At 36.0% G+C, this 21585-nt stretch overlaps 1 protein-coding gene and 1 non-coding gene across 11 annotated transcripts in view; both read right to left on the bottom strand.

Moving 5' to 3' along the window:
• ADAM22 (ADAM metallopeptidase domain 22) overlaps nt 1–21585 on the bottom strand; it is a 184783-nt gene that overhangs the window by 16679 nt on the left and 146519 nt on the right. For 3 of the 10 annotated variants that reach the window (XM_059712222.1, XM_059712223.1, XM_059712225.1), the window contains exons 22-27: nt 20150–20269; nt 17636–17804; nt 14896–15010; nt 11521–11611; nt 7507–7524; nt 1363–1557 (exon numbers count right to left, since the gene is read on the bottom strand). In XM_059712222.1, coding sequence (XP_059568205.1) covers nt 1363–1557; nt 7507–7524; nt 11521–11611; nt 14896–15010; nt 17636–17804; nt 20150–20269 — 708 coding nt within the window. The remainder of the gene's footprint in view (nt 1–1362; nt 1558–7506; nt 7525–11520; nt 11612–14895; nt 15011–17635; nt 17805–20149; nt 20270–21585) is intronic. The other 7 variants (XM_059712226.1, XM_059712229.1, XM_059712231.1 and 4 more) reach the window with 3 other exon arrangements.
• Nucleotides 14470–14576, bottom strand: LOC132211553 (U6 spliceosomal RNA). The gene has a single exon (XR_009447470.1). It is a non-coding gene; the product is annotated as a U6 spliceosomal RNA (small nuclear RNA).

Raw genomic sequence — 21585 nt, 5'->3', positions numbered from 1 at the left:
AATAAAAATAAATCGACACAATTATTATATATGAATTCCCTAGATTGGAACTTTTTTAACATCATTTGCTGATTAAGAATGATGCCCATTTTGTACAGGACAACAGAAATTCTACTGGAACCCACCGATTTCTCCACTTATTTACCATATTATTTACTTTAACATTAAATATTTGACCGAGAAAAAAAAAACTTCCATGCTGAGAGAATTTAAGTAAATCTTACTCTCTTACTCAAAAAGCCCCCAATAAATTCAAAGAATAATTTTTTTAACATCCTTCCGTAGAATTGTACTTGTTTTGAAAAAAAAAAAAAAAAAAAAAAACCCAAACACTGTTTTTACTTTTGTTTTAAGCTGTGCTATCTTAGTAAAAACACCCTTTCATTCTTAAGATAGTTCCAAGGTGGAGTTCCCAGATCTCCCCAATGTCTTCTACTGTCCTTCCTGATTATTTATAAAGAGTGAAATTTTTACAGATGATTCACTCTCTTTAGAACTCCAGGAGAGATCATGCTTCTTTTCAATAAACTAGCAATCTACAAAGTAACTACTATGACCAAAGTAATAATTAGGGCTATCAATCTTTTTTTCCCTATATATTATACCCCCACCAACAATTAAAAAAAAAATTCTCCACAGGAAAATTTTAGTGTCTTTCAATGAATGTCTTCTTTCCTAAAACATCCCACCTATTTATTTCTGCTATGAGTTTATTTTATTAAGCAATTATAAAGCATGCAGAATTCTAAATGGTGTCATACACCTTAAGTTCCTGCAGCAAAAATATAGCATCAAAGTTTAAGACATATAAACAATATCTTAACCCCATCCACAATATTATAGGCCTTAAAGCATTAAATATACTTAAATTTAACTAGCAACCAAGCTCTAAGTCATAAAGTCTAGAAATAATCATTCCAGGCATAAAAGGCAAAATCATAATATTCAAATATATGATTCACAAAGAAGCAGTCTTTTTTTTTCACAGCAAGCTTAGCTTTGATATATTTACAATTAAAACATATTCAACGCAGCATTCATATTACCAATTTATTTTAACAGCTGCTTTTATCGAAGCATGACAGTAACCTTTTTCTTTGACTACCAAACATGACATAAAGCTCACCATTTAAAATATGATAGAATACTAGGTATAGTTTCTTAAGCCATATAAAGAGCAAGATTGAAAAACTGTAGGGTTTCTATATAGAGTTAACATTATTTGTTTTGTTTTGTTTGGATTTTTGGTCTGATTTGTTAAACAAGTGGTTCTGAGCATATGGCATTTTGAATCAGAGTAATCAAAGAACAAAGGATACTATTTTTTTTAACATTCAAGAAAGAAGGAAGAAGTAATCAAACCTGCTGCAAAATAATGAAATGTTCTGACTAATGGAATAATGTGTGATGGAACAGGTAGAAATCTGAAAATGCGACAGAAAAGCAGACCTCTTCTTAGAACTAGATGCTGAGTTTGTGCTGACTCCAGGAGGAATGTCGCTATAAAAAGAGTCGCCATCTCCAGGCTTTTTTACATAATCTCCCTGGGGTAACTGTCTAAGGCATAATAAACATTTCAGAGTCAGAAAACAAGACACACACACATGAATACAGACATATACAAATATTATTTCAGGAAAAAAAGAGGGAGGGATAATGATCTACATGAGTCAAATCCATAACAACACATGAGATTATTCATACATGTGACAAGTTCAAGTCCTCCTAGAGATCAGAATTGCAGTCGCTGAAGCCTTTACAGTCTGAATGAATAAAGCGTTGCTTTAGGGGGAAAATATAGAAAGGTGAAGTTTTTCATTGTCAGTTCACTATACTTAGAGGTGTTCACTGCAGCTTTTGTCTTAAAAAAAAAAAAAAGAAATGGTGCCGAAGGAGCCCTGTTGGACAGACAGTCCTTGCCCGGATAAGACATCGTTTTTTTCACTGTGGAGAATAAACTATTCATGATTTCTAAACATTATATAAAGTAACCTTGATTGGTCCTTTAAAAAAAAAAGGATGGATTTCTAAGCTATATTCTATAACTTAATCCAAATAAACTCTTATTCAAGGTCTCTGTTCAATTTGGAACTTTACAGTTGATTGCACAAAAATATGAAGAAATTGAAAAAGATTCAAAGGTGAGTCAAACATATAATTCTATAACTGCACAGTAGAATATGTAAAGGAAGATAATTTAGCAAGAGGAGAAAAGGGTTGAAAAAATAACTGAATCTTGATGAAATGATGGAAGGATAATTGTAGGTGGTTGTGGGTAACCTCAGTTCTCTATCTCCACCGTAGGAGTGAAACGGGGGAAGTCTGCCCTGTTACTGACTCTACTGGCTCTGGTGATTAGCTAAGATGGGAACAGATTCCTATTACTTCCTCTGTCTAAAGGGATAGGGTAAAAAACTTTAGATTGGACTACCTAGTCAGCCCCCTTCCTCAGTAGTTAACCTCATCATTTGCCAGTGCCTGGCCCACAAGCAGCCAACTGAATAAAACACTTGATTCAGTTCCATTCAGTACTATTGCTGGAGGGCACGGACTAGTGTTGGGTGGAGAATTTCAAACAGAGCTGTGCTGAATAAGGTCTCCAACAATGGTGCACATTTGCTAACTCCTTTTCTCATTTGGTTTTTCCTTAGTTACCATGCTAGTCATGATTACTTGCTGATGCTAAATTCTATCCAAAATATACCACTTTCAGATGTTTGAAAATATAATACAATTCTTCCATATTTATAGTGTTAATAATATAGGACAAATAATATATCTTCTTATGCAAGAGATCTTTAATCTCTGCAATTATATTTTCTTTCTTGCCGTGCATCAGTAAAATTGTCTATCAATGCTTGAAAAATGCTCTCAATAAAATCAAAGTTCTCTGTTGCCTTTTGAATCATATTAATATTTATAAAGGAACTGCAGAGAATATCCCATCAACATCATATAATCTTTATGTTTAACAACTCATGTTTGTCATTATTACCTTTAATGATAATCTTTCTAAGCTGATGAGATGTGGCTCACTAAATTCAAATTAAATAAAGACAAGTTCCAACTACACTTGACCTTTCCCATTAATTCCTCCGAATTACCTTCTCCTTACATATCTCTGGCATTTAGGCATTTACTGAGGCCTCCTTAGCTGATAGCACAGGATTAAATGGATTACTTCTAACAATGGATGGCACCCAGTTTTTTTTATTTTTTTAACTGAGCATGTTTTATCACTCCTTCAGTAATTTCTGTGCAGTACATACTCTTCTTTTGCACAGGGTACAAACATCTTAAATGCTAAAAATATCACAAACTGTGCTTTTCAGTCAGAGGGCTGGAAGGGAGTTTAAGTTCAATGAATTTCTGGGACAGCTTGTTTTTTCACCCCAGACAGATCATATTCTTAGCTATTTCAAAATACAGAACTACTTTGCATTCTTAAAATTCCATTAGTAATACATGTAACTTTCTTCACATAGTAAATACATAAAAATGTTAACGATTACTAATTTTGTTAAAGATCTCAAGCATAAAATTGAACACCTTTCATAGTCCAGAAATGGACCCTTTTAAATATCCATCATATATTATAACAAACTTATATCTTCTTGTTTAACCTTTAGTGAAGATAGAGAATATCAGGTCCCCATGATCAAGAAAATAACATTTTATCATTTGTTATAAATGACCAACTAAATGATCTCTTTACATTTTTTTAAATTGAATTTATCTCTCTAGTCTTTGTGTCTTTCTTACTAAATTTTGGTGGTTTCATAGAATTTTGGAATCCAGCAGTGACTTGAAATCACATTAGGTGGCCTGACCAGTGCTAAGTTTCATAATAGGAAAAGTACATCACACTCCCCATGTCATATGTAAATATCTTAGATATGTGCATGAATTTTAAAAATAAATAATGACCAAAAGAAAATAAAAGCTTATTTAGTTAAATTCTTTTTACTCAAAAAAGAATTGTGAGGGAAGTCTGATCTTTTCTAAAAGGGTCCATTGAATCATAATATTTAATTTAATAACTTTTGCACATTTTCAAAATGAGAATACAATGAAAAAATATTTAATTAAATCTTCACCTTAATCCTGAAGGAGGCATTTCTCCAGTGCTTTGTCAGTGTCTGGGCTGTCTGTCATTGAAATGATTACTTTACTGTTTTAAAAAATATTGTGTAATGTGTACCAAGTCACACTGACAGATGCATGACTATCATTGAAATAATCATATAAAAACAAACTAAGAAAGGCTTAACAAAAAGGAGGGAGGTTCACAAGCAGAAAATAAAGTGGCTAAAATAGGTGAGAGAGAAAAGAAATGGGGAAGGGCATTTCTGCTGAAGGCATAGATCAGTAACACACGATCTAATTGTTTATTCCATTTCACCTTAATCATAATGATGTGTGTTCATTTCAGACGAAGAAAGATAATATTTAAGCTGAATACAGATGCCTTAGAAATCCAAGTTCCATTGATGTTTTCTTATTCTATTGCTATTTGCAAATCTGCTTGAAAACTGAAACTCAAACTTGTAATTCTTGTTATAAAGGGTACAGCTGCTCAGTCCTAAAGCAATTATGCTAAGGTGGAAGCAATAGCATGAACTGAAAAAATCATGGAGGCCTTCCTCACTGAAGACTTGAAAGAAAAGGACCAACCAATAGCCATCCTTCTAACTACAGGGCGTATAAGAACTCTCCCTGGCTCCTAGGCTCCATGGTTCTACCCTTCACAATATGACCCTGGCAGGTTTCAAGTGATGTCATTCATGTATGGGCTTCTGCCTCCGCTCTGTCCCAGAAGGGAGCTTCTATATTCCATTAAGGCATTTGTAGACAAAAAGGAAAAAAATGGGTTTGCTTCTTATCTTTTCGTCAGACCTGCAATTAAACCTATCACAAATTCCTTCCTATAATGAAAACCGTGAGGACATGTTCTCAGAGGAAACATTTATTAGGTATCTTCACAGAATTACTTGCCTGACTTCTCCAATATTTTGAAAGTTATGCCCAATTTGGTATTTCTGAGCTATTATGTAATTAATATAAATCTGATAACTGGCTACCTATTTAATATGGTCTTGCATTTAGTGTCAAAGCAAACTTTTATGTTCATCAATTCGTTCACCAGCTTAACCAGTATGTGCAGGGCTCGCTTATGTCAGTGAATGCCACCTTCCTCTCTGAGAACCACATCCATCTCTTTCATTTGAAGATCAGAGTAACACAATGTCTTCAGAGACCACATACCAATAAACTCCCTTGCCATAATGCTTTACGATTACAAGGAACTCTATCTGGTTTGAGAGTTGAGGGAAGTTTAAGTGATTTCCCAACACCACATAATAGCAAGTAGGTGTCTGATTTCTTGTCAATTGGTCCTCTTATCATGGAACCTCAAAGAAAAACTCAATTTAAAGGCAAGGACAACTCAAAATTCTTATTCCTACTTTCTGGCATCCTTTGAAACTGGGCACATCTTTAATTATCTGAAGATATTTTTACAAGACTGTAAATTTCTTAATGCATGCTTTTGTCCATTGGCCTTACCACTTTCTCTATAATCATTTAACGTATATTCTCAAAAAGAAAAATCATTCAGAAGATATCTATATATTCATGGATTCCTGATCTAAACTCCATTCTGCTACTCCTCCACTGTGAGAATTATTGTATAAACCCTATGGACAAGGGCAGGAATAAATAAAGGTTGCATTAAAACAAATCAAAATAAATAAAATAAGTATCTGCTTATGATGAGACAAGTCTCAAAACATAAACTAGATTCCAAAAGAGTAGTCAGATTGAGAAAATGATGATCAATACTACCAACAGACATGAAATCATACCAGGTACACAGAGTCTTAGTGTAAACATCTCCTTAACTATACCTATGCATATACTGAGTTAGAATAAGACTGGTGCACAGCTTTACATAGTCATCTTTTTTTTTTTTGTACTGTGGACAACTCCTTTATTCTGGACAGTGTCCCTGGTGAGGACACATCTTGGAGCACTTTACTTTCCCTTTTATATAGTCAGCAATGTTAAATTACATTATAGCTTTAGCTCCTATGGAAATGAAGTTGAATCATCAATTTTTTATCTAGTTAGCCTACTTCTGTTTTTCCCGGAAGAAAGCCACTCAACTTAGATTTCTGATATGATGATCAACTTCTACTCAACAGAAAGCTTAAATGGCTCCGGCTGTTCTCCAGTGTTTCAACACACAAGAGTCTTAAAACATGGCACAGAGAAATCTGTTTTTAAATTTTAATTAAACTTATTAAATTAATAAAATTTCATTTTGCCTGTTTTACTTTTTGCATTAATAAGGAGTTAGTTACTCCAGGGCAAGGTCAATTTTTTCTAATACCTATGTTAACTGACCAGGATCTCAGTTGGTACCCTGTGGGCACCATTTATTTATAGAGACTCTGTAGATACTTAGGGCTAAATCTTATGGAAATTTTAAATTACAACATGAAAGAAAACAGAAGGTAAAGTTTATAATTTTCATTGTAAAAGTCTTGCCATATTTATTACATCTTATTCCTAATTGGCCGCAGGCATTTAATAAAACAGAAGGAAAAGCTAAGGAAGTAGTAATCTGCAAAGATATCTTGAGTACAAAACTAGTAACTCTATGATGTACAAGACCTGGTCTGGGCTATCAATTTCCAGGAAATTTCATTTTGTATCAATAGCTAACAACATTAGTACTTTTTAAAATGAAAAGGGTGTACTCAATATGGGCTAACTTAGATTTATTTAAAAAATAAATTCTTACAGAACTATAGAAATGCTTTGTATCCCTTTTTATGCTGTAGATTAAACATAGATTTTTAAGGTTATGGATGAATGGGGTACCTAGCACTATGGACTTTTTGTAAATTTTTTTAAAAAATACACTAGACAACCAGATTCCAACAATGCAAAGCATTCTTTAACTACCTGAACAATGATCTGTTCAGTACAAAAATATTTTCTTATGCAGAGATTAAACAGGCTCATCACATGCCAGGACATTCTCCTGATCACAACACTGTGCCCATAGAAATTGTATCACTTGTGAGTGGAAGTTACTGATATAACAACAGTAACAAATAAACAATAAGTCCCCTCCGAAAGTACTAGGCAATAATAGTGTTATAAATATGAAGGAAAGCTAATTAATGTAAACGGTGACACCTTAACATAGAGGACACTTGTTTTAGAAGGGGGGAAAAAATCAATTTATAAAAGTAACAGAAATAATTATAATATTGCTGGATGAAAAAAAAACATTAAAATTAAATAACATTTTAAAAGTAATACATTTCACAGCACCATTATTAAAATTGTCATTTTAAGGTCATGAAAAATCAAGTTTAGTGTATGATTACTTAGCATAAAAAAAGTAAACCTGACTTATAATTGCATATATGAATTCCAAAGATGCGAATAAGATTTAAAATTTTTAGTTGTATGTTGATTATTCTCATCACATACCTCTGTTCTCGATAGTTTCTTTTCATGGACAAGTAGAGAGAGGGAAAAAAAGAATTAATTACCTACAAAAGTACATTCAGAGAGAGCATTAAACATAAAAGCTCTAGCATTCATTGAAGGGTCTCCACTATAGGATTCTGACTAGCAGAATTAAAACAGGAAATCCGAAGTCACAAAACCCACATTTCACTTATCTTTAGGAGAAGAGACACCAAAGGATTAATGACAATATTTTCAAATAACTATTTTTAAAGCATAAAACTTCAGCTATTAAAGAGTAACTTTTCTCAATATCAATTGCATCATATTAAATACTGTATTTTGTAATGTTCTAAAGTCAACCCTGTTTCAAATACAGGTTTCCAAATGTGTATATTGCTTTAAATAATAAAATTAAGTAATCAAGTCACTTATATAAATTGTTTTAAAAAATAAAAATCATAATCCATTCCTTTTTAGATACAATATATACCCAAACTAAAGCTATACCTAAGGATTCAAAGTAGGAGAACATAAGTGGACACTAGAACATTTTATTTCATCATGTGTGATACATTAGAGTCAGTTAATTAACAGCTGTTATGAGCTCCTAAGTTGTTACTACTTACTCACAAGCTCCACATTACAAATACTATGTTCAAAGTTCAGTATCCTGTATTTTACGTGGTCATAAACTACAATAAAATTACACGAGTTTCAAAATAAACCAATCTGAAAAGATGTGTTCTAGGGGATGTGGTATTGAGGCACCAGTGACTTTTAACTTTTAACTTAAAAGAGCTAATTTATAATGTTCTATCATGACCTAATTAGGTGCTAATATTTTGAGGACAAGTTAGAAAAGTAAACCAACTGAACAGTGGGCGCCTTCCTCCAAGATCAAGATAATGTTTCCTCATGGATTTTGTTTGGAGCACCGTTACCTGCCGATCTATTCTGTGTGCCCAATAGGTATCTCATTTAATGATGAGCTAATGAGGTTAAAAGTGCCAATTAGTTACTTATTATTTTTCATTCCTGAAACCATTAGATGGCAGAGAAATATGAGCCCTGAATCTTTTTGTTCAACATATTTTACTTTTTATTCTCTCAATCTGATTACCTGAGTGGTCCCCTAGTTTCTTATTTCCTATTCTGCTATTTCTTGACTCACTCTAAAGCTTGAATAAGGGGTAGAAAGTTTAATTGGAAGGATTAATGAGAAAATAAATGAGCTCTCAGGTCCTAAATCCAGTTTTTGAATCTGAAATAGAGTATGTGGGACATCATATTAATAAAATTAATTTCTGTATTAACATTTTCTACATTCTCATTCTATTTTTAAACATATTCCTTATAAGTTCGATAACATTAAAACATTCATCTCTTAGCTTCAAATTATTTATGAAGACGATACTGCAGTACAGAAAAAAAATTGTCTTTTTCCTTAATGAATCTGCAAAGTACATATATTTAGAAATAAAAGTAAAAACAATGACACTTCAAAAATTTTCATAAAAATAAGAAATGATATACAGAAAGAAGTACTTTTAATTCTAATCATTAAAATAAATGAGCACAGGTCATTTCATTAGCAATAGGAGATGTTTAGGGTTTCATATTTTCTGAAAGGTTATTTTTCCAAGATTCTACAAATGAAATATTATCCTGGCTGGTGTGGCTCACTTTATTGGAGTATCATCCCATACACAAGAAAGGGGCAGGTTTGATTTCTGGTCAGGGCACATACCCAGGTTGTGGGCTCAATCTCTAGTCGGGGCATGTATGAGAGGCAACTGGTCAATGTTTCTCTCTCCCTAAAATCAATACAAAATCTTAAGAATGTATTACAAATGAAATAACAACTTGCATCAGTAGGTGGCAGAAAATCACACAATATAGAACTAATCATTTTGCTATCTCCTTTCACATGAAAATGAAACCACTGAGCTACTTCAAAACAATGCTAGTGATGGCAATTACTACATTAAGTCTTGCATCAGGCAAGTCAATGATATTGTGTAGCTCCAAGATGGAGTTAATTCACCTGAGGTGTGAGGGGAGATCAGACAATATTCAGAAAGCCTTCCTTCCGGACTACAATTTTGTAACTCCAAATGTTATGCTGAAATTAGCCTGTGCAAGTGTAAGTATACAATATACCTAATGACCAGCACATCAAAGAAGTCCAGAGGTAGTAAGCATCTATGAGCTGGTACAGAGTGAGATATTCATTTAATCAGGGCAAACCATTACTATTATGCTGTGCTATCCTTGCTTTCTATGGTAATGTACTATGCTGTATGTGATATGTTCATAATGCCTTCCTCAAATGGCTTTCTGTATTTTAATGCTTGCAGCATACAAACTAACGACTCTCTCTTTTCAAAGAAACTCTTTCAGGGTTCTGACCTCACTACAAGCAACAGCCACATACGCTTTTAAAGGTATTCCATTTGATTCCATTGGTTTAAGATCATGCCAGGTGACAATAATACCAGCAAACAAGTACATATTGCCTAGCCAGTGGTAGGCAAACTCAGAGCCAAATATCAACAGTACTTCTTCAAAATAGACTCGCCCAGGCCAAAAACTGACTTCTGAGCATGGGCCACGAAGTTTCAATCGCACTGTATGCGTGCCCGCACGTGGTATTTTGTGGAAGAGCCACACTCAAGGGGCCAAAGAGCTGTGTGTGGCTTGCGAGCCGCAGTTTGCCGACCACGGGTAGTCTATGGAAAGCTTTGGAGTAATTTTAAAGTCTGAAGGATTCTAATTCCCAAGTCTTTCAGTGAACTAAGTTTGGTCTATGAGGGGGAAAATGCTCTAAAGTAAGGTAATGCCCAGAGTGCCTAGGAAAAGTCACAGGACTCACAAACGGAAAAACTCTAGGGCTGGGAGCTGAAATAGCATCAGAATCAGCAGAACTATGAGCTTTGAGTTGAAATATTAAAGAGAACTTAAGGTTCACCTTGTTTACATTTTAATTTATTAAAAATGAATAAAATTCTTGAATACTAAGGACAGTTTTTACATCATAAGATTGAAGTACTTAAGTAAATTGAACATATTAAATATGTAAATGTTTGGAATATTTGAAGCCATTTACTTAGCTAAATGCTTATGGGGACCTGATTTTCAAAAACTATATGGCATAACTTTTAAAAGTTTATAAATTGAACCAAAAAAACCTGTAAAGCGAACTTTGACACATAAGGAAGGTATTAGGCTTTTAAAAGCTATGACTTAAAGTTGAATTTCAATTTTAACAAACATCTCTAAGCTGTCTTTTCTTCATGCAAAAACACCCACATATTTAACAAATAGTGCCTCCTTTACACTGGCTATGAAGATAAAAAGGTTTTGCCCTCAGCCCCAGGCATGGCCATCGCAAGCACTCAGGACCAGATCTGTGGCTGCTGCTCTTGTTGCTATGACTGTTATTATTAAAGCTCTATGATCTCTAGCTGACAATCTTGCCTAGACTTCTGGGTATGGTTTAAGTCAAGAGAGAACCTGTGTCATTAAAAGAGTAAGCCAACAGAACCTCTGTGTAAGACACAATTTAGACTGATTTTACTTCACATAATGGGTTTTTTAAAAATATTTTTTTTACTGATTTCAGAGAGGGAGAGATATAGAAACATCATTGATGATAGACAATCACTGATGGGCTGCCTCCTCCCCTGAGGATCGAGCCCAAAACTCAGGCATGCGAGCTGACCAGAAATTGAACAGCGACCTCCTGGTTCATAGGTCAATGTTCAACCACTGACCCACACCAGCCAGGCTCACATAATGGTTTTAAGACAGTATTCAGTACTTTTAGAACAGATGGGAGTTATCTCAAACTCTAAAAACAAACAACAATAAATTATCACCTCGAATCATGCCAAGTACAATCAATCATTGATTGAATAGTGAGCCAGACTGATTTTCACTGACAAAAACTTTCTAGGTGTTTAATTCGTTTGAACAAACTGTTTTAAAATATATTCTGATAGCAAAAATATTACTATGAGATATTTCACTTACTTATAACCCCATGCAGTCATTCCTAATATGAGGGCCAATACTAAAATGGTGCCAGCAATTATGCCTATTATGATATTGGTACCAGCAACACCTGGAGAGAAAAAAAGGAACAATGAAAATCAATCTCTGTGATTGAAAATTTTTAAAATATATATTTTTATTGATTTCTTACAGAGAGGAAACAAGAGGGACAGCGTTAGAAACATCGATTAGCTTCCTCCTGCACGCCCCTTACTGGGAATCGAGCCTGCAACCAAAATACATGCCCTTGACCAGAATCAAACCCGGGACCTTTCAGTCCACAGCCTGATGCTCTACCCACTGAGCCAAACCGGTCAGGGCTTGATATAAAATTCTTTCAGGAATTTATTCTCCAGATTTGTAATCTTCATACCAACAACATTATTTTAAGATATTTTTAAAGTAGGTATTTTTTAAAGGGAAGAAAAATCAGCCGTAACTTAACAATATGCATCAATATTGTGTATGTTCCAATTCTTGCCCTGATTATTTCTAAGTAACAGTGTGACTTTTAACAAGTAACTTAAATCTATGGACCTGAATAGTGTCATCTCTGCATTAACTGCCAGAACAAGCTCCATACTACCACTGCTAAGACTACAGATACCAAACTCCTTTTGTTTGCTTTTCAGTCCCTGGGCCAGTACTCTATCCACTGAGTCAAACTGTCTAGGGCCGTGGTCGGCAAACTGCGGCTCTTTGGTCCCTTGAGTGTGACTCTTCCACAAAATACCACGTAGGCGCGCATGTACAGTGCAATTGAAACTTCGTGGCCCATGCGCAGAAGTCGGTTTTCGTAAAGGAGATATACGGAACAAGTATACAAGACGAGTGTGGATGGGAGAGTTGGAAGGGGTCGACCTCAGCGAACGTACCTCAATCAGATTGAGGATGTTTTTAGCAAAGGCCAGCTTAGGAGTACCTAATTAAGTTAATAATAATGTACCTACCTATACAGTTTAAGTTTAAAAAATTTGGCTCTCAAAAGAAATTTCAATCGTTGTACTGTTGATATTTGGCTCTGTTGACTAATGAGTTTGTCGACCACTGATCTAGACGAGTCTCAACTGGGCTGACTGGGCACTTCAAGTCTCAGCCACGTATCTGTTCCACACCAGTAGGCTACTCAGGAATGTCCTCACGAAGATGACAGAAACAGAAGAAAGAGCAAGGCCTCTCGAGTTGTAGACTTGGAAGCACCATACTAGCAGTTCTGCTTCATTCTAGTACCCAAAGCCAGGCACATGGTCAAGTCCAGAGACAGAGGCAGAGGACACTTCAAAGTTAAATGCCCAAGGAGGTGGATGCAGAGAGGGTAAACGATCATTCAACCCATCAGCAAGACCTATCAATTCTACCTTAGAAATACTTTCCACACCTGTCTACTACTCCTTCTATCTTATTGCTACACCACTTCAGTTCACCATGATCTCTTACCTATCACCACCTGACTGCTCTGTCCAAATCTTTCTTGTCCATTCCTTCTCAGATTATTCTCAATGCAGCAACAAGAATAAACTTAAAAAGAAAACCTGCTCTGACCACTCATTTAATTAATTCTGCCAAATGGTTTCCTATTGTTCTCAGGATAAAGGTGAAAATCCTGACTAAGGCCTGAATCGTTTTCAATTTTCAATTGAGGGGTTATTTTAAAGCAAATAGGTGAACCTGGTGAAAGGGAGAAAGAGTGAAGAGGGAGTGTGGGAAAGAGAGGCTTTGTAATGACTTCCACGTGAGGACAACCTGGGACCCCATTGTCCAACCTCATCTCCTTCCATCCTTTCTTTCAGTTTATGGTTGGAACACATCATAATTCCCCAACTTGTACACTATTTTAAGCCTCTGGGGGTCTTACTTGGAATGGTATGTGTCCAAGTAGAGTTCTTTATCTCTCCTTTTGGTACGAATTGAAAACCCCTGTGCCTTTCTCCTTTCCTTCTTCTAGGGAAAAAGAAGAGAGGAGAGGAGCGCAGATTGGTTTGGCTGAGTGGATAGAGCGTTGGCCTGCGGATTGGAGGGTCACACATTCGATTCCAGCCAAGGACAAAAGAGAGAGGAAGAGAGCGAGGGGAGGAGCTTTTTTGGAGAGGAGGAAGGGACCCCCACCCTGAAGGGGCTGTGGCCAGCCTGCAAAAGGCCCTCAGCCCCTCACCCAGGCTGACCAGGCACCCCAGCAGGACCCCAACCCTGATCCAGGACACCCTTCAGGGCAAACCAGCTGGCCCCCACCCATGCACCAGGCCTCTATCCTATATAATAAAAGGGTAATATGCAAATTGACCCTAACAGCAGAACGACTGGGAATGACTGGTCACTATGACACACACTGACCACCAGGGGGCAGACACTCAATGCAGAAGCTGCCCCCTGGTGGTCAGTGTGCTCCCACAGGGGGAGCTCTGCTCAGCCACAAGCCAGGCTGACGGCTGCCAAAACAGCAGTGGTTGCGGGAGCCTCTCCTGCCTCCTCAGCAGTGCTAAGGATGTCCTACTGCAGCTTGGGTCTGCTCCCCACTGGCAAGTGGACATCCCCCGAGGGCTCCCAGGCTGCCAGAGGGATGTCTGACTGCCAGCTTAGGCCCAATCCCCCTGGGAGTGGGCCTAAGCCAGCAGGTTGACATCCCCCGAGGGGTCCAAGACTGCGAGAGGGCACAGGCCAGGCTGAGGGACCTCCCCCAGCCCCCCCCCCCCGCCCCGAAGTGCACAAATTTTTGTGTACCAGGCCTCTAGTCTATAATAAAAAAAAATATATTAAAGTCAACCAAAATGTGGACATCTGTAATACCTTTAACAATAAAGATAATTTTTTTAAAGTCAACAAAAATTTTAAAAATCAATTCTATTTCTTTTCTTATTGATTCAGTCCCAAAATATAAAATTCTTCCTTTAAATTCAGACAGTTAAGTATGACTACTTTCTTTTTCTTTTTTGAAGTATGGAACGCTTCACGAATTTGCATGTCATCGTTGCACAGGGGCCATGCTAACCTTCTCTGTATCGTTCCAATTTTAGTATATGTGCTGCCGAAGCAAGCACATGACTACTTTCTTAATTAAAAAAATATGCTAAGGTTTGTTGTCATCCCCAAACAAGAACTGTACAAAACTTGAAAAAGAAATCTCAGTCTGATGTCAGGGAAAAAAAACGCTAAATTCAATATGACATATTATTACAAGTTAATGGAAATGATCAGTTTCACAATGTGGGCCTAGCTAGCTACATATTATAATTCATTATTGTCTGGATTTAATTGATATTTGAGTTATAACAATAATCCAAATGAAACTATCTGGAGGGCAGTGTTCTCCTTCATTGTGTATAAAGGCTATATAATGGTACCAAGTTCAGGACCTACCGTTGCCAGACAGAGTTATACCAGTCTTTTCCTCATCGTTGAGAGGGAAGTAAGTGCTGCAGTCAGCACCGGTCCAGTGCCTGTTACACACACACTTCAGCTCATTACTGCAAACCTGAAACCCGAAATCAATCCAGAGGGAGAGTCAGCTCTCGGGTGCAGAGGCATGAAAAATAAGCATTAATTTCTAATTACTATATGCCCAGAATTTTATGGGACTGAAAAATGATCAGTACTTTCTTCCTAATGCCAATTACTTATTTCTTATCCATGTACCTAAAAAATATTTTCAAGAGATCAACGGTTGACCCACAGGGAATAATAAATGTAAACAGAGAAATAAAGGTATATCTCTAAAAAAATCAATGAAGTTCTTGTTTTGAATTTCATTAACTTAAATTTTATAAAAGGGAGATTTTAAAAACTAAGCAGAAATAAGATCATTGTCTAATTATCCAATACAAAGGTTTCTTTCTTCCAAAGAATCTTTATAATGAAACTATTCATCTTTTAGGAAGCAGATAAGATCAAGAGAAACCTGACAAAGAGGGGAAGGCTGATGCTTTGCAGTGGTCTGAGAAGAAAGCTGTACAGAGCCATACCCTTGGCACCTCCACACAAGCTACAGAGATGAGCTACCTCATGGTCATGGAGAAGAAGAGCTCCCTCAAGCAAAGCACAGGGGGGAAATTCACATAAAAATGGCGCCACATTTTTAAAAATTATCAGATAATATTCTGTCTGCATTTATATATCCAGGAGACCAAACCTATACCTCGATCTTACAATTCAAAGCAATTTTAAATGGAGTGGGAAGTAGGGGAGAATTCAGCTGGGTTTGAGATCAGAATTCTTCAGTAGGTTTTCACTGAGTAGTTGTCTTCTGTCTGATCTAATTTCCCAGAGGATGACATTCATCCACATCTAAATGTAACTGTAAAATATGATGAATAGCCCTGGCCAGTTTTGTTCAGTGGTTAGAGTGTCAGCCTGCAGACCAAAGGGTTGTGGGTTTGATCCCCAGCCCTGGTCCAGGCTTGTGAGGGAGGCAACCAATTGATGTGTCTCTCTTATGTGGATATTTCTCTCTCTCTTCCTCCTCCCTTTCTTTCTCCCTTCCACTCTGTCTGAAAATCAATGGAAAAAATATCCTCAGGTGAATATAAAAAAAATATGATTAGCAAATTACAGATCTCAAATAAATTTCTACAGATTAAGAAATATGCAAGAAGAAAAAGGTTTAGGTGTAGAGTCAGAAAGCCTGAGTTTGATTCCCCATTTCATCACTGTCTTTTATTTTTTCTGGTTTAAAATAAGTTTTTTACTGCCCAGATTATTTTTCCTTGTGTCTTATTTCCTGCTAAACTGCCCCCGCCCCATTTTCTTTTTTTAATAACTATAAATCCAAGCTTAGGAAAGCTTGCCTTTGTCTTGTAAAACAAAACAAAACAAAACAAAGCTTTTATATATCATTGGCTAACCCAGTGGTCAGCAAACTGCGGCCAGCAAGCCACATGTGGCTCTTTGACCCCTTGAGTGTGGCTCTTCCACAAAATACCGACTTCTGCGCATGGGCCACGAAGTTTCAATCACACTGTACGTGCGCGCCCGCACGTGGTATTTTGTGGAAGAGCCACACTCAAGGGGCCAAAGAGCCGCATGTGGCTTGTGAGCCGCGGTTTGCCAACCACGGGTCTAGGTGAATAAGGTATGGTGATTCATTAGCATGAATGACCAAGAACAATGTCTTTATTCTTTTCGACTGTCCACCCAAAATGTATTTCCCCCTAGCACCATCTTATTAAGGAAAGAAGACTTAGCAGAGCCTTTAAAAAAATAGAGCTACTTAATCTAAGACTTCTCTAGTCTCCTGTGCAATAAGAATTCCTATCCATTGGAAAAGAGTAAGGGCTCCCTAAGGAAATTCTTGGAATATCCCTGGGGACATGCATGGAATGACCAAGACTGCAGGCTTACAACTCCAGGACAGAGATCCTTTCCCTCAACCAGCTAATACACCAGTTCAAGCAGTGAGTCTGGAATGAGGGTAAGAAGGGAATCATAGCATATGCCGAAAGAAAAAGAACCAGAAAAGGTTTCATGAGTATAGGAATTCCTGACTGAAAATGACAAAATGTAATCACTAATAGAGCATGTTTCTTTCACCTATAAACATTTCTGTAGATGAACAGATATATGACTGAAAGAACAGAATTTAGTCTTTTAAACAAGGCCACTCTTTCTAGATGTCTGTGAGAAACATTTTCCTAAATTCTGTTTTTATGTTCAGGCATTCTCCTCAGCTGATGCACACTGGTGTGTCTATGGTTACTTATGGTCTGTCTTAATCAGCCAGTGCCTGGGCCACACCAGTTGTTAAATATTGTGGCCACTGCCCTGCGTTTTACTCCTTTCTAATCCCACTATAGTTTGTTGGAATTTGTCTCTTAGATCACTTGCAGACAACTGGTGTTATAGCAAATGAGATCCCACTAATATAATGAGAAAGGAAGAGGCAAGCATTTGGTTAGGAAGTTATACTGTTTCTTATTCCCAGGCTTTTGCAGATGACACGACAGAAATATTCAAATGACTATGACAAAATAACTGTTTACATACCTGCTTAGAAATATGGACAAGCATGGTTTGCATTATTACAGAAATAAGCAGTTTAGGGTCTTATCTATTTCTGATACAAAAGAAATGAGTAACTCCCCATGGTGAGGTACTGAATACTCACTCCATTTCCTGAACAAACAATGCCTTCTTTATTGCTTAAGCAAGTACTGAAGTTGAAGGAGGCCACAGGGAGACACCTGTGTCCTAAGCACATCATTCGGGGACCACAAGGTGTCCCATCTTCCACATAACCAAGATCTACATCTTCTTCAAGCTTAACATGCCCACCACTGAAAATAAATGGAGAGAAGAAAATGGGATTCCATTCATTCACATTCATTTTGAGAATGTGCATAAACACTAAAAAGTAGGCAATATCATGTCCTCTATTTTCTATTTATTATCTAATAAAAATGGTAACATAGGAGTTTTTCTGATAAATGGAGAAAGCAATTTAATCTTTTGATCTAACTCTATTCAGGGATACTAACATATTTTAGGATTTCAATATAATTATTATGACAATGCTTGAATTTAAATAGCTTTATCATTTGGCCTGGGATATCATGTACAAGTCAAATAAGCCATTATTACTAGTATTTGATTTGATAAGTACATAGTTTTAAGATTTCAAACATGTTTTGAACAAAATAAGAATTGATTTTAGTTTACATTTCCCAAAACGATTGCTATATTTACAAATTACATTTGAGAATGGCTTAACTATTGTACCTTCACTATTCAATATAGCAAGCCTGCATATAATGTAGGGATTAAAAAAATAATAGATACTGAAAATGTATGTTTATAATCAATTTATCTATATGGTACCATGTCAATAGCTCCATTATTTTTATTTGCTTTTATGAAAACTATAGATGCAAAGAGTTTAAAGAGTCAAATAGATAACTTAGTTCTTTAAATGTCAAAATCTCCATGCAAGATGCATCTAAACATCACTTCATCTTCCTGTGGACTCTCTCTTGGAGTTCCCATCTGGACTTCCTCTGCGTCCATCTGATCAGGCTGTCCTCTGCACCTGGTGCACAGCTGCGCATCCTGGATTTCCCGTCACCATTCACTGGAGGGTATCCCTCAAGGTGGGGATCTTAATTCCTAAATTTCCTGCCTTTTTCTTTCTTAGCTAACTCCTTCATTTTGGTGCAGTACAATTTCCAGTAGCTTCTCGAGAAAAGGTTTAAGGGAGTAAATTTGGGGGGAACTTGCATATCTAGAAGAGTCATTTCTATCCTCACCCTTGACTGATATTTTGTCTGGGTACAAAACTCTAGTTTGGAAGACATTTTCTCCATTGTATTCTGGCTCCCAGGGCTCCTGATTATAGATCCTAATGCCTGATCTTTTTTTCCCCTTCCTCTCTGGAAACATTGAAAAAAATATTTTGGCCTAAGGTTCTGAAATTTCATGATGATATGTTTAAATGTACCTCTAATTTCACTCATTGTACCTGGCACTTGGTGAGCCCATCAATAAAGAAATTCAAGTTCATCAGTTCTAGACAATACTCTTGAGTTACTCATTGACAATTTTCTCCCTGCTGTTTTCTCTATTATTTCTTTATTATTTCTATTCTAATTTGATGAGCTCTTCTCTAGGTTAATTTCTTTCCCTCTTTTGCCCTATTTTCTGGAAAATAATTTCAACTACTGAGTTTAATCTCAGCCATCATATTTTTAATTTCCAATAGTATGTTTTCCTTCTCTGAATGGTCTTCATTTTGAAAAACAACACTCTATTCTTGTTTCATGATAGGGGTACCTTATCACTCCTAAAAATTGATAGGTGCTTGTTTTTCTAGTTGGTTGTTTTTATCTCTTTCTTTTTTTTTCATGTTAGAGACTTTCTTCACGTAGCTGATAATCTGCTCATATTTGAGGTGTGGGAATAGACAGATGTTTGGAAACTTAAGGGCTTTCTGACTGAACATCAGTGAAACTGGACCACTTCATACAACCTTGATATCAATATTGCCTGTTGTTCTTCAATCTGGACGCCTTCTATTTTACTATTTCAGGATGTGAAGCTCATATCTTCCCTGGGGGGATGAGCAATACCCACTGTAGCTGAGTCAGGGAAGTAATCTTTTAGTGCTTCTTTAATAAATTGTATTTAGCCCTTCCCTATCCCTTAATCCTTTATTCCCTCTTCCATAGTAAATGGCGTTGCCCATATTTTTAGTTTTTTTACAGTATATATTGGCTTAGTTCTCCAATTAGCTTTCTTAATTTTTATACTCATTTGTCACACATCCATGTGCTTTCCACATTCCAAGATGCTATCATCACCTCTCCTTTTCTCTGCCTCCCTGTGAATATATGAATTTTTTAAAAAATCATTGAGTGTCATTTTAGTGGAATCTCAGAAGAGAGCTAAAGAACATACATATGATTTTACCCCAAAATTCACATTCTTTTTCCTTCATAAGAATAAAATTCAAATTAAACCCTAAATCTTACCCTGTTTTTGTCTATTTTCTGTCCGGATTTACTCAGTCATCTCTATGGGTGAGATTCTTTTTTGGCTTAATATGCATATGAACTGAAAACAGAATTAATCCTGAACTGCATTCTCAGGAGATGACTAATGTTCTCATGGAATGATCAGCGATATTTACCTGCAGTTTAATGTTCTTCCCTGCTGCACAACTAAAGTAGATGTGATTTCTCCATCGAGTTCTCCAAGCCGTGGGATATTGCCAATATTGGTACACAAAAGGTAGCCACAAAGCACATCCCTGTGTTAAAAGAATAACAAATATTTACTTTACAACCATGTGCAGTGAGAACAATAATCTTATCTCATTTTATCATTTGTTTTTCATCAACTATACTATTTGTTTATGTTACAAGAAAAATAAAATAAGCCCAGATTAGTTTATTCCAGACTTAAAACATGTCCCTCTGATTTACAAAAATCTGAAACTCTTATTGGTGCACCAAAATCTCAACTACCCTCTAGCTTTTTCTTTAATGCCCACTAGTTCAAATATTCATAGAAAGGAAATCACCCATCAAAAAGACTTATTTTATATATGACTCTCTCTCTCTATAACATGTCACTGGATGTGCTAAAACACGTTTTTTAATATTTAATAAGTGAATGAATGACCTTTGGATGATTATTATTTTGGAATACAGCTCTTTCCTCAACTTGTTGCCCCATAATTAAAAAAGAAATTACATACGTATGCATGCACACACAAACACACACACACACTCACACATACACTGTATAGATTCTGGACAACATAGGCTCAATGTATTTCTCTACTTTTCCAATATCACATACAATTCTAATTTAACTTGTAAAATATTTTCACTGGTGTTAAATACTACCTTACATGATCTCTGTATCTAACACATTTTAATTATTAATGTAGATAATGATAAACCATATTCTAATCAGTATCTTGTGAAGACTGATTAGTAGGCCTTTAAGAGCACATATGAAAATATTGGGCTTTATCAGGCAAAGAAAAGGAAAAAATTAGGACTTGTATCTATCATCAACACAGGAAAAAAATGTATTAATTCATTTCTAAAAAATAATGTTTAAACATATCATCATTTTTAAATGCCTGTCATAAATAAAAATTCTTCTTAACATAGAAAAATATAGTCAACATTTTTTAGTGTCCTTTCTGTGTATGTAGCTTACGAAGTACTTTAGGATATATAAAGAAAATTAGACATGATTTTTATCCTCAAGGAAATTAGACGCTGGATGAAAAAAGAAGTCACATACATAAACAACTATAGAGCACAGAGTTGGGGACAAGGGCCATAAGAACAGTACAAAGGGCTGTGGGAATTCTGAGGAGAAAGGGGAAATTATTCATTTCTGTGTTAAAAGAATACCAAGTATTTACTTCACAACCATGCGCAGTGAGAACAATAATCTTATCTCATTTTAGCATTTGTTTTTCATCAACTATACTATTTGTTTATGTTACAAGAAAAATAAAATAAGCCCAAATTAGTTTATTCCAGACTTAAAACATGTCCCCTCTGATTTAGAAAAATCTGAAACTCATTGGTGCACCAAAATCTA

The sequence above is a fragment of the Myotis daubentonii genome, chromosome 10, assembly GCF_963259705.1.
Source record: "Myotis daubentonii chromosome 10, mMyoDau2.1, whole genome shotgun sequence".
NCBI lineage: Eukaryota > Metazoa > Chordata > Mammalia > Chiroptera > Vespertilionidae > Myotis > Myotis daubentonii.
This window is presented reverse-complemented; position numbering and strand designations above follow the sequence as displayed.